At 37.2% G+C, this 13,778-nt stretch overlaps 2 protein-coding genes across 2 annotated transcripts in view; both read right to left on the bottom strand.

Moving 5' to 3' along the window:
- The window catches only part of LOC106180466 (uncharacterized), a 104,434-nt gene that overhangs the window by 31,132 nt on the left and 59,524 nt on the right, over positions 1 to 13,778 (bottom strand). The window lies entirely within an intron of this gene.
- LOC106165302 (uncharacterized) lies at positions 1,064 to 7,969 on the bottom strand. The gene is made up of 11 exons (XM_086994037.1): positions 7,912 to 7,969; positions 5,513 to 5,638; positions 5,247 to 5,379; positions 4,657 to 4,797; positions 4,348 to 4,486; positions 3,603 to 3,758; positions 2,956 to 3,083; positions 2,565 to 2,720; positions 2,185 to 2,222; positions 1,165 to 1,344; positions 1,064 to 1,068 (listed from the first exon to the last, which is right to left on the bottom strand). Exons 1-11 carry the CDS (start codon positions 7,967 to 7,969, stop codon positions 1,064 to 1,066), a joined length of 1,260 nt encoding a protein of 419 aa, XP_086850163.1.

The following is a 13,778-nucleotide window of genomic DNA, read 5'->3' as shown; positions in this document are numbered from 1 at the left end:
TCAACAGATCGCTCACTCCATTTGCAAGAGGTGACTTCAGGGATGATACCGGCTTTATTGTGACAACGCACTTGCTCACAGGTCTCGTCTGGCAAGTTATTTGTTGCAGAAATACAATGTTCCAAGGATGGAACCACCATATTTGAGCCCTGATATTAACCTTACTAATCACCTGAGACAGGAATTGGAGTGTGCAATGCAGAGGAGAACCAATTCTAAAATAATCTGGACAAATTCGGCCACGCTCTTTAGGATGGATGGGGCAATATCCCACAAAACAGAATCATTACCCTTGTTGAAGGCTTGTCGCGCCATCTACAGGAAATAATTGAAGTGCGCGGTAGATGCACATGCTATTAGGCACGTGATCTTTAACAAGCACACCCTAATGCTAATTGTTTGTAAACTTGGTGACATTTGATGGCGTCATTTTAATTTAATAGACATTTCTTTACATCTGTGGAAATCACAGTGAAACATTGGATTTGAGGGGGTACCTGTTATAAATTTGACTAAATGGTATAAAATGTGCATATTCACACCACTATTTTGTATTATTTTGTGTCATTAATCACATTAGACATAGTATCTGGAATAAAAAGCACCGTGTATAACAATTTACACCTGTAAGGTGTTCATTTGTAAATAAAAGTACATGGAAATGGGGGTGGGACAACCTTTTTGACCAATGCTGTAAGTACATAAAGGAAGGTAATACATATAATAAGGTTTTACCTATGAAATTTCTATTTTAACTGCGATTTCAGAGAGAGAGAGAGAGAGAGAGAGAGAGAGAGAGAGAGAGGGAGAAAGAGAGAGAGATCATTACCTGGGCAAGGGGGACCACTACAAGACTGTGTCTCGGTTTCTGCACCCACACAGGTGGCGCCACCGTAGGCGGGTTCAGGACATTTGCACTCCCTAGAGCGTGTCTTTGTACCATTTTCACAAGTCACTGAGCAATCAGTCCAATCGCTGTACGTGCACCATCCGCCGTCAACTGGAGTGCAATATGAGTACATAATGAAATGCTGTTTTTTGGTTTGGTCAATGAAATGTCTGTTTAAACTGCGATTTCAGAGAGAGAGAGAGAGAGAGAGAGAGAGAGAGAGAGAGAGAGAGATTGGGGAGGGGTGAGAGAGGGAGAAAGAGGTGGGTTGTTACCTGGGCAAGGGGGACCACTACAAGACTGAGTCTCGTTTTCTGCACCCACACAGGTGGCGCCACCGTAGGTGGGTTCAGGACACTTGCACTCCCTAGAGCGTGTCTGTGTGCCGTTTTCACACGTCACTGAGCAATCAGTCCAATCGCTGTACGTGCACCATCCGCCGTCAACAGGAGACCCTGTGAATGTATAACTTGATATGTTTATTCCACATTTGCAGTGACAACATTATAAACAATACTGGAATATTAAACCATTAGAGAAAAATACTGATTTTGTTGTGAACCAAAACAAATGTGGGAGTTCAGTTTGCAATGCATTAAATGTCTAGCAATATAAGTATACTGTATACATTTAAACGAACTGACATAGCAGTCTATGCCATTGAACAAGACCGAATGTGGTCATGTAGTTTGAAAAGGCACAATTAGAGTAATCCTCAAGGTTAAATTCTTGCACTTTCCGAAATGTTTATTTTCAACGGGTACTTTCCCCTTGCTTGCTGTGCTATGATGAACCATCGGTCAAATTTTGTCAAATTATATAATTATGGTAATGTGTCATACACATCTATGCCATTCTAGTAATCTATGCCATTCTAGGATTGTAAGCGAGCACATTTTCCCTATCGATGTTGGAACCATGGTGACAAACGTTTCTCAACCAACTCCCGTCTGCTAAGATCAGAAAAAATCCCCAGATGTTTTCCCATGGCAGAGTCTCATATTTGACCAAAATCCAACATGGCCGCCGTTAAATGAGATGACTCACATTAATAGATGTTTCAACCTGAAGAAGGTGGAATTTTAAAGCATTAAAGCATTTATTTATTTTTTTTTTTGTCTGACTGAGCGATAAATTTGTTTTTCCCTTTGGCATGTCTTGAGGCTTATAAGTAACTAGAAGCAATGGTTTTAATGCTGGAGTCCATATATACATTTGGAACATAGTTATGGGCACTGGCGTCCAATTTGGTTCCCCAAGATGCAAATTACCTAAGTCGAATTATTACACATTACCTTCTGTAAGTTTGTCACATAGGTATGGTCCAGGGCATCTGTAAATATAATATAATATAATATAATATAATATAATATAATATAATATAATATAATATAATATAATATAATATAATATAATATAATTCGTTGCAAATTCGTATATAATAGTCCTTTCTCTTCCTCATGAATATACAATACGTTGGATCAGTAGAAGAGATAATAAACTTTCTGAACATCCTAATTACTGGCGCTGCTAAACGGTAGTTTATTACCGCCTAACAGCTTCAGTAGGCATGCCAGGAGCCGCTTAAGCCGACTACAACTTTGCAATAAACTCCTCTAGTTTATAGTTCGATTATGTGATATGAGAGCAGTGTCTTTGATGGGTGTGAACTTACCTATCGCTACCAAAGGCTTGATAACAAACCAAGGCCTGGGCGAGCTGTGCAGCGGTCGGGGTCCAGGTTATGCTTACAGAGGCTGTGCTGTCGTTGACTTTAACCATCGCACTGACATTAGCACCGGGTGGAGGGAAAACGTTGATGGCATTTATTCTACAAGTGTAGAAAGATGCGAACGTTATAAATAAAGATGTATTCATTGTCGTTTATTCTGTATGTGTGGAAAGAAATGGACGTTATGAATATAATATATGCATGGGTGTGGATTATGTGCTGTCATTTCGATACGCAGATCCGTCGTCAACTAAAGTCTTAATTACATGATATTTTAAATTGTTGCCTGTTTTATGCTGATCGAGCAAGGAAGTGCTTACAAGTGCAAACATACCCACTGGGATAAAATGCTATTAAGTCTTTCGTGAAGGTCTGCCCAGCACGTAGGTTTTTTGTCTCTGGTGGAGTTGTGAAAGTTGGCGGGTTGTCGCAATTACAACCATCCTTTATGCGAGCAAGATACTGAAATATCCAAGTTATTTCACACATTATAAAACCCCAATTTATGACAAATGAGAAATTCAGAAACACAATCGTCAATTCAAAAATCAATCAATCAATCAATAAATAAATAAACAGGTCATGTATGCCTGTGACAGTAAAAAGTAAAGTCAATCTATGAATATGTAGCGATATTAAGCAAGTGATATTGTTCATAAAGGGCCTTTAAAATGCGACTTTTCGCCGACCTGTGCTACAAACGGACACGTATAAGCGACGCGCGCTGCCACGTGTGGAAACAAAAGGCAGGTTCATTCTGGTGGATAATTATGGACAAAAAACTACAGGGTGCAGCGTGTTTGTAGAACTTTACTTAGCGAGCTGGCTACGCGTTATGTAAAAAGCATTGCTATTTAAATACTAATGCCATGGGGTCGGCAACTATGATAGGGTTAACCATACCGTCCTTACCGTTTTTTTTTCTGATCGCCAATGTTTTCATTTCTTTTTAATCTAAATACTTATATAAATTTTCCTGACCTGCAGCGGGACCTTTGACAATGGAGTTGTTTCGTCTTTCTGCACTCCACCCTGTGTTATTTTTGTTGCGGGGAAATCTTCCAACATTATTGCTACTGTATAAAACCCACTACCGTACAGGCTTCGCTTAGAAGACGGGATGATAAGGGTACAGTTCTGAAATAAATCAACTGATATTTTACCCACCAAAGCGTTGAGTCGTTTATTTTGAAAACGTGTATTTCACGTGGGCTGATTTCATGTGATTAGATCAATGTGTATTCAGGTGTGTCAGTAATAATAAACCGATTACCTTGTCTGAAGCACTGTTTACTTAAGCAACGTACGGCGATTTCAATGGGTATTACTATATGGGCTGGTCAAACCAGTTGCAAACCATGCAAGCCAGGTTGGTGAACCTGAACAGAGGCCACTCCCAAAACATCCAGAACTTAACACCGGGGAACAGGGCACATTGTTCTTACGCTTTTACTGCTATAAATAAGCAACCTCAAAAAGGTCCCTTCAGAACGAGGGGAAAATTATCACCAAAAAGCGCTTTCCAAGGCCTACTGTCATAGCGAGACTGCTCTTAGCATGTTACTATACCAAACACATCAGTGACCGTTGCTGAATTTAGACGCTGATATTGCAGCGATGATTTCTTTATGAAGTCCCATCTAATGCCATACTGAATGTTAGTATGTTCATGACGATAAAGAAGAAAAAAAAAAAAAAAAAAGAGAGAGAGAGAGAGTTTACGTACTGGATACAAAGTTGACCCCGGAAGTGGCCCACATATGTCGGCGCACTCATCCTCTCCCTTTGCCCAGCGACATCTTACAATATCCCCATCTGCATCAGCATTTGGGATGTCAAATTGATAGCCACATGTGACATCCATGCTATTGAAAAGAAAAATGACAAGAACCGTTATTATAGCGGATCAACGCGTTATTAACGAGTTCCCTAGCAAATTGTATTAACTTGTTTTCACTAATATTATACTTCTGTGATTAAAATCATGTGATGATCCGTAAAAAAAAATCATTTGCACTAAACACTAAGTACTTACTTAACCATGGGGCTACTTGTGGTTACTGGGCTTGCATTTGGTTTTCCCGTGTCGTTTCGGATACCAGCATTATATTCGGTTGTAACATTCCAGCTTTTTCGGTCTCCTCTTTCCATTGCTACCCAGCAACAGTCTTTAAATCTGAGATGTTTAAAAATGTGGAATAATGAGAAACGCAAATACAGGGGTACCCGTTGAATTAATTTGATAATTTGCTTTAAAAACGACCGAGTTATATTTAGGCCACGAGCCGTACACTTTCACTAATGGGCCTGATTTGGTCTTACAGTGCAATTCAAGACTAAAACTATTTTAGTCACCAACTTCACCTGTTGTAGAATACGAAAAAAAATCACATAGATGGGACACTAATATTTCAATACACCAACTAGACACTAGTATACCGATTAGTGATGTACATGCATGAAGGCATTTTGAACAATTTATGGTTGGTTGGTGGTGGAAGACAAACAAAAATAGACTGACCCAAAAGAAAACATCAGTATACCAATTAATGCTGTACACGTACGAAGGCATATTGACCAGGAAGTGGTTGGGTATTGGTGGAGGACAAATAGAAATAGACTTACCCAAACGAAAACACACCAGAGTGTGGCAGAGTGTAACTGAACTCATTTTCCCCTTGTTGCCATTCATCAGTCGGATCTATGGCTGTGACATAGTACCTATGAGGAGCAACCTCAGGGGTCTCGGATCCGCAACCTAAAGTTACAGATAAGGGATAGTTAAATGTGCTTTTGTGATGTCACCACTTAAGACTTTCCTTTGGCCAAACTATACTCGGCAATGTCAAACTCGTGTGAGTGATCTGTGAGAATCAGTGAATTGTACTTACCAGATAAACACTGCCAATAAGGAAACTTCCAAAAAGAAACTGAAAGTTTTTCGAATTTATCGGGCGTACAGGGGTTTCCACAAGGACCATAATCTAATCTCCAGGCCGACCTCCAAGCACAGGTCACTTAAAAAAAGGGAAACGACTCAGATATTAGTATCAACATTTGCAGAATCGATTTTATTTCAATATTCTGCTACTGGTTGACAGGACACACAGAAGAACAGGGCAAAACATGCATGGGGTGTTGTGGCTACTATGGTGTAGGCGAGATGGCAGTGGTCAACAGGAACCTTAACTCAGACCCATGCATCCAAGTACTGGAAAGGAACTTAAGGAAATCTGGTGACAATATATTTGGGAACTACGGCTACTAATTGATGCTTTATTATGACAATTTTACTCCACGCACAGTCAATGCAACAGTGGGCTGTTCATATGCAAACCAGATCCGGACCCACCATGGTCGATCAGCTCCAGCCCTAGATAAAAACCCCATAAGGAATGTGTAGGATATCCTCGGAAATGGATAACTGAGGGATAATCCTACATGCCAAAATTATTTCTTAAACTATCTTTGCATCGTATGTGGAATGCCTCATTGCACAAAGGTAATAATGTTTTTTTTTTTTTTTTTTTTTTGTCTCCACGGACAGACGCTTGCTCATCGTATCTTCATTGATAATAACATATTTAAAGAAACTCTCACCATTCATCAGGCCAACTGAAGCGTTATCCGGAGCGGGCCTACAGCTGATTGTGGCAAATCTGAAGTGCGACCCTGAAATGGTATAGCTAATTTTGTCTCCTCATTAACTCAAAAGAAAGCATAAGTAAAATGCAAACAAAATAACAATCTCTTTTAATTGAAAAATCTCTCTGTTAGAAGAATATTGTAATGTATTGTACATCATTGAATAATGTTGAGTAAATTAAAATCACGTAATTTTACATCATAAATATAAAATAATATCCAAACAAATAGTGCACAACCATGTGTTTTCACTTGCGCGGTTTCTTGTTTCATACTGGCACGTTGTTATATCAAACTAATCTTCACGTTGAGATGAGTCGCACTGTATACAGGAACTGTTAATATGTTCCAGGCGATCATATTGAACACTTCTTATAACAGATTTGTACAATCCATGGACAAGCTTTTCACTTTTTTTAATTAGATCTCATATATCTGTGAATGGAGAAGTGTGAGGTCAGGTGTGTCCCTTCCAATTAACTGAATAGCATTTTCTTTTTCTTTTTCTTTTTGCGCTGCTGCATTATGTTATATGCAGTCATTTAATTGGGTAGTGCTCCTCTGCGCAGGTCAAAGCTTGGCTTTGGCGAAGCATGGTGCTGTCCAAAAAGTATGTTGGCAACTACTGCACAGAAGAATTCGAAATTTTGCACGCAAGCGGTCGGTTTCGCAGTGCGTAAAATGAGACCTCTGAGGAAGCCACTGTAAACAGCAAGCAGCGTAGTCTGTTTCTCTAATGAATTGGGGACCGTTACCGTTTCTGGGTAGAACACTGAAACCGCGTGGCTTTCTTTATTGGGGTCAGACTTCACCTGTACCGCTAAACTGGTCAAAACATAGTTTACAGACATCATGAAGAAGCTTACGACGAAGCGCGTGCCACTTACTAAGTGACTAGGGTCATTGACAGTGTCAGCATTTGGAGTGGATACCACATTGGTGCCAAAACACCAATGGTAGTCATCAATGAAAACCTTAATCAGATCAAATAAAGGCATAATCTGAACACCATTTGACTGTTGTTTGATAGGGGGCACCTAAGAAACAATTTTAGGTCAAGCGTAACAGCGATTGTTGCTGTGACTAGATACTGACATGGGATGCCTTTGTGGGACGTGTAACACTTTTAAAGACAATAATTAGGAGATCCAAAATATCGGTTGTACTATAACTTAAAATAGGCAATGCATATTTGTATGCTTCACTGGCGAATTCAGTGAATGAACTGATGTCACAATGACATCGAATAGATTATCAAAAGTTATTAAAACACGTTTTTAATCCTTATTTTCATTTAGCAGTCAGCAAAATAGAAAAAAAAATGTTGAATTATGATTTGGAAAAAATATTCCCTATTAAGTGTCAAGTCTGTAATTCTTTTGGTTTTTTGAATACTGAATATTTTTTTTTAATTCGTAAATATAAGTAGACCTAGTCCTACAAAGCAAATAATTACCCTTTGTTATTCACTGGTTGTGTAAAAATCGGGATTAATTGTCCAGTTTTCAAACAATAATTCCACAACATATTTTCAATATTAAATTTGGTGTAAATACTTTTGCTAAATTATCACGGAGACATAGATAACATTTGCTATATCAAAGTCTTTCTTCCTTAGTTTGCCATGAGTCATGGGTATACATACCTGTCACTGGACTGTCGAACAGAAACAATGCGATGATGTAGAATTGCAGTGACCACATCGTAGATGACATCGATTCTGCAGCACAAAAGAAGAACAATGATAGTAATTCATAAATCTGAATTTACAGTTAGATTCGCTCTTCAAAATAAAAAAAATCGATCAATGGGATTTTTTTTCCAATTTGGACGGTTATTGTAAAAAAAATTAAAGAAAATAAATAAAATATATGATAGCTAAAGCTGTCTATATGCAGTGCCATTTTAATATCTTAATGTAGAAAGGAACATTCCTTGACATATACCCTGTAAACAACATCTAAAGCAAAACATCTAAACAATTTAAAAGAAAGTGTCTGAGTTTGTATAATACCAGCTCCTTTTTCAACCTACACGTGTTTCATCCTGAACTGTGCTATTGTTAAGGTGGTTTGTAAATGAGTGTTTTTTTTCCTATTTCAACTCACATTAAAATTTTGAAACACATTCCGTTGGTGACAAAGGAAGCTAAAGAACCATGGTGTCTTAATTTGTATAGTTTCAAGAAAGTTTTAGTTCTACGGGTATAAAGATCAGGTCAGGAAAACTTATTAAACAAATGCAAATGCATGTATTATCTGATTAAAAATAATATCGTATGAATAGCTAAGGATGATTTTATTTATATGCAGCATATAAGAATATTTATGTCATTAAAAAATATAGCCATGGTTTTATAATGGCAGGCACCTTGGTGTGGGAACTCCTGCAAATCAGGGAATTAAGACAAAATTATTAGCGTGGATTGGTCTGAAGTATTCGAACCACCTGTAAATAGATACCCGCATAGAATTCAAATAAACCGTCAACTAGTATTGGTTTTAAAGCTGTGTGTTTTCATTAGTCGTTGTTTTAATCTTAAAAAATGACGGTCACATTTTTTCGTCATAGAAATTCATTTCTGATAATTTAATAGTGCTTGGATGTAACGTCACAATCAAATAGTTTTTGGATCTTTAACATAACTTTTAACGGATCTTTTTTGACAAGACTTGGTAATAAATACATAATTTCCCCACCCATTTATTAAACTTCGTCGTGGAAAGGCGCACGTGTTTATATAAATTAGCACACTGTTACAGCAGCAAATGTACATGGACTATAGCATTTGAGTGATGCTATAACGTTTTCGAGAAACACAAGGTTGCAAAAAATACCCCAGCTGTTGGAGCTTACACAAGCGTTCCAGATGCAGGCAAAAAAAAAAATAGTCTGGAGGTCTGGAGGTCCGGAGGACCCCTGGTTTCTGATATGACAGTCTGCTTTGAAATACAGGGTCCCTCCGGACCCTGAATGATCTATGTTTAGAGTGTCTCCCGGACCATCTGTTATACCGGACCCTACGTTCCGTTACATATTAACGTCGACAAAAAAAATGTATTTATGTTAAAGTAATGAATATGCAACTCATAATATACTATTTTTCATTTTAATATACTATATAATGTGTCGTTTTACAGTCGTCATAATAAAGAATGCATATTGCCATTTGCACCAAGAAAATATGTACAAAGTGTGTACATTTTTGTTGCAAATTATTCACATTATTCCAATCAACCAACTCTACCGAAGGACAAGGCCAGAAGTGGTGATACAGTGTGCTATGGGGAGGATGACATAGAAAAACGTGTTCAGCTAGTATATTCTCGCCATGATTTCCATACACCACAGGCACAGGAAAACATACAATTTGCTCAAAAAAAAAATGTTTTGACTCTAGGCATGAAAATGGGATAATTGTGCATTAAATATTCCTCGATGTTCTCTTTTTAACAGCATGACATAATTAACATAAACATTCCAATCTTCAATTCTTTGATTAATTGTTGGAAATGCATCTCATAATATTTCGACATTTATAACGTCAATGCAAGCGATTCTTTCATTTTACAGGAAAAATAACCCCGGTGAAGTTGATTCCTGGTTCCTTATTCCTTATTCGGTTACTTATTCAAATGTGAAGTTGGTTACTTATTCCCGGTTCCTTATTCGGTTACTTATTCAACTTTTTTATGTTTTTTTATGATTTTGATGCTAGAATACCTGTTTCATCATACTAGCACCCCCTCTTCATCTAGATGACACCCTAAAATTGTTAAATATACCAATAAAAACACAAAATATAACCCATTCCTTATTCAAAAGTCCTGTTACTTATTCGGTTACTTATTCCTTATTCGGTTACTTATTCCTTATTCGGTTACTTATTCCTTATTCGGTTACTTATTCAACTTTTTTATGTTTTTTATGATTTTGATGCTAAAATACCTGTTTCATCATACTAGCACCCCCTCTTCATCTAGATGACACCCTAAAATTGTTAAATATACCAATAAAAACACAAAATATAACCCATTCCTTATTCAAAAGTCCTGTTACTTATTCGGTTACTTATTCCTTATTCGGTTACTTATTCCTTATTCGGTTACTTATTCAACTTTTTTATGTTGTTTTATGATTTTGATGCTAGAATACCTGTTTCATCATACTAGCACCCCCTCTTCATCTAGATGACACCCTAAAATTGTTAAATATACCAATAAAAACACAAAATATAACCCATTACTTATTCAAAAGTCCTGTTACTTTATTTTACTATTCTCGAGACAGAGAATTAATCATGAAACGTCATCCATTGCTAGGCTACTTTGTTCTTTTTGACAGATCATCGCCAGCTGTGTTTGTTTACATCTGGGGTCAAGGTCAGTCAGTAAAATTTTACAATCAGGTATTGAATTGTCCGAATGCGGTGTGCCATATTATTGACCTCATACCGCTTGAGAGATATCATGATTAAAATGTTATTTGTGCAATGCCGTTAAGATGGCATGCACGGGGAAGATTAGAGCCGAGAAAATCTACACCGTGCATATTTTCAATGTACGGGCGCCCTTTTGATTTCGCCCATAGGCGGCCGCCATTTAGGTTACTCTTAGGCCTATTCGGTTACTTATTCAAACTTATGCCCATATTTTCTGCTCAACATGCACTCTCCCATTCAAACTCCAATAAAAGTTGAATTTTGAACTTATGATTACATTCATATAGAGTGTTGCGCTTCTAAAGACAGCAAGGTTTCGTCAAACAGACTATAGCCTAGTTAATTTAATCATCAACAGGTTTATACTACCTCTCCTTTCATAGTCACCTGCCATCAATTTCCGTTTTAATCAATAATTAAAACCGGTTTTATGTCTTCCCTTGATTAAATACTGTTTATTTATCAATTTTACTATTGTAACATAGCCTTATTTGCAGTTTATACACTTAATTTCTCACACCCTTCTAATTCATCTACTGCTTGTATATTCTTGTCTCTTCAAAATACTGTTAATCAACCTGAAGTTGAATTACAAACAATTTCCTAAATTCATCTCCTTTTGTCTTTTGGATTTTATTGTGGGTTTATAGTTAGTCATGTGGGTGGGGAATCCCCTTTCAAAGCGAGGTTTGGGCTCTGGCGTCATAGTAAAAATGGGCATCATTGGATTTATATAGTTAGTCTTTAAGTGCTTTTTTGATCTCATATTTTATGGATTTAAATGGGAATCATGTCATAGTGTACCAATCAGCAGGCAGCAAGTCCACGGATGATCATTGTCACAATGACGTCAGAGCCTAAGCTCCTTGGAAAAAAGTAACCGAATAAGGAATAAGTAACCGAATAAGTAACAGGACTTTTGAATAAGGAATGGGTTATATTTTGTGTTTTTATTGGTATATTTAACAATTTAGGGTGTCATCTAGATGAAGAGGGGGTGCTAGTATGATGAAACAGGTATTTTAGCATCAAAATCATAAAAAAACATAAAAAAGTTGAATAAGTAACCGAATAAGGAATAAGTAACCGAATAAGGAATAAGTAACCGAATAAGTAACAGGACTTTTGAATAAGGAATGGGTTATATTTTGTGTTTTTAGTGGTATATTTAACAATTTTAGGGTGTCATCTAGATGAAGAGGGGGTGCTAGTATGATGAAACAGGTATTTTAGCATCAAAATCATAAAAAAACATAAAAAAGTTGAATAAGTAACCGAATAAGGAACCGGGAATAAGTAACCAACTTCACATTTGAATAAGTAACCGAATAAGGAATAAGGAACCAGGAATCAACTTCACAGGGGTGGAAAAATAACGAAAACGCAGTATATACTCCAGCGCAGTAGACTATTGCAATCATACTGCAAACATGCCTCAAATCTGTTTCGATTTGGGAGCTCATTAGCATATTTGAAACATGCTTCTATTATGCTGCTAATCTACTGCATTAATGCTCCTCTCTGTACAAACCTATGTACTTTTTGGAGTAGACTTGCAGTAGGCTATACTGCATTTCTACTGCAGATATGCTCCACACCACTACTGCATTAATGTTTCTTTGCTACTTCGATACCGCTGCATTTTCGTGCGGGTGGCGTTAGAGTGTTAAAACGCAACCTGCGGTAGGAGGATTGGAAGGGTGGAAATGTGCACAACGTTACCTGGGACCATACGTAGTAGTGGGAAAGGGTAAAACGAAGGGAATCTACATGTTGCGAGACAGATGTGGCGGGAAACTTAAGACCCCTGTAAATGATGCTACTCTTAAATTGTACCAAGAGAAAAGGTACTTCACATTGTTATATATATATATATCAGTTTTCCACTGATAACAAAAAAAAAAAAATATATATATATATATATATATATATATATATATATATATATATATATATATATATATATATATTTTTTTTTTTTTTTTTTTTTTGTTATCAGTGGAAAACTTTTCCGTGTTCAACTTCTCAAACGTGCACGTACACTATTCTGGACTATTTTATTTTATCCAACTACACATACAAATACCACTAACTGGCCCCCGCCCCCATAAACAAACACAGCCCTCCTTGCTTTTATTTTGCCGTTTCGAATCACTTGTTGCACACACTGAAGACCTAAGGCAATTATGATACCATTCATTGTATGATAATTTAAGCTTGCCTTCACATTTTACAGACAAAATTCTTCAAACCTTTCAACACTACCGGTGTCCTCGAGAATCTCCTCATTTAGGGACACATCTCCAAATTCCCTGATTCAGCATAAACACCCCCTTATTAATCAGACTTGAACGCATTGCGACAAAATGTGTCGCTAGATCTTGTAAACACTCAGCGAAATGCCCCCAGTGACTATATTCAGTGTGCCGTCACTTAATTGCTTTCTCGGTTTCATGAATTGACGATAGTAATTGGAGTGAAAAAAAGGAGGAAATGTGAAGACAAAACAACGTCGGGTCTTCGTGTGACTTTCTCCCTAAACACTTTCTTTGTTGCTGTCAAAGAAAAAGGAACCGAGATAGCGATCATTTAAACCGCAGCTGCTGCTTTTACAGGTAGACTTCCTCGTTTATCATTGAAATGCCCCCCTCCCCCAGCAGACCAAACTTGAGGAACGTCTTAGTAGCTACAGTGCACAGTATACCAAACCTCGGCCAAGTTATGAAAGGTTTAAGCACAAAACTATAATTTGAGGGTATTTTTTCATTCAAGACAAAATTCAGTATCTATGATGTGTGACGATACGGACTTTACAAAGCTTAACGTGTACTTAAATATATTCCAGTATTATATGGAGTTAGGCTAGCAACGTAATTGTTCCTCAAACTGAGGTATCCCCGATGAAAGCACCAGGATGAACACTGAAAAGCGGAGTACAATAATTAACTTTTTTAAATCCATCCAACATATCTATATTTGTTCTTTTAAAATAAGTGTCAGGTTAACACCAAATCAAAGCAAGACTGGTTTTGTAAAGCTAAAGCTAAATAAAGCCTGTTTCCAGTTCACAG

The sequence above is a fragment of the Lingula anatina genome, chromosome 8, assembly GCF_051362555.1.
Source record: "Lingula anatina isolate TDL-2025a chromosome 8, LinAna3.0, whole genome shotgun sequence".
NCBI classification, from domain to species: Eukaryota; Metazoa; Brachiopoda; class Lingulata; order Lingulida; family Lingulidae; genus Lingula; species Lingula anatina.
The sequence above is the reverse complement of the archived record's forward strand: the minus strand, read 5'-3'. Positions and strand labels throughout refer to the sequence as shown.

Bases quoted from the DNA above. Each gene is read 5' to 3' on its own strand.
- LOC106165302 (XM_086994037.1), bottom strand. From the start codon at position 7,969: ATGTGGTCACTGCAATTCTACATCATCGCATTGTTTCTGTTCGACAGT. The intron at 4,487-4,656 runs GTAAGTACTTAG...TCTTTTCAATAG, and splicing joins ACAAGTAGCCCCATGGTTAA to CATGGATGTCACATGTGGCT. The intron at 3,084-3,602 runs GTCAGGAAAATT...TGGATATTTCAG, and splicing joins TGTCAAAGGTCCCGCTGCAG to TATCTTGCTCGCATAAAGGA.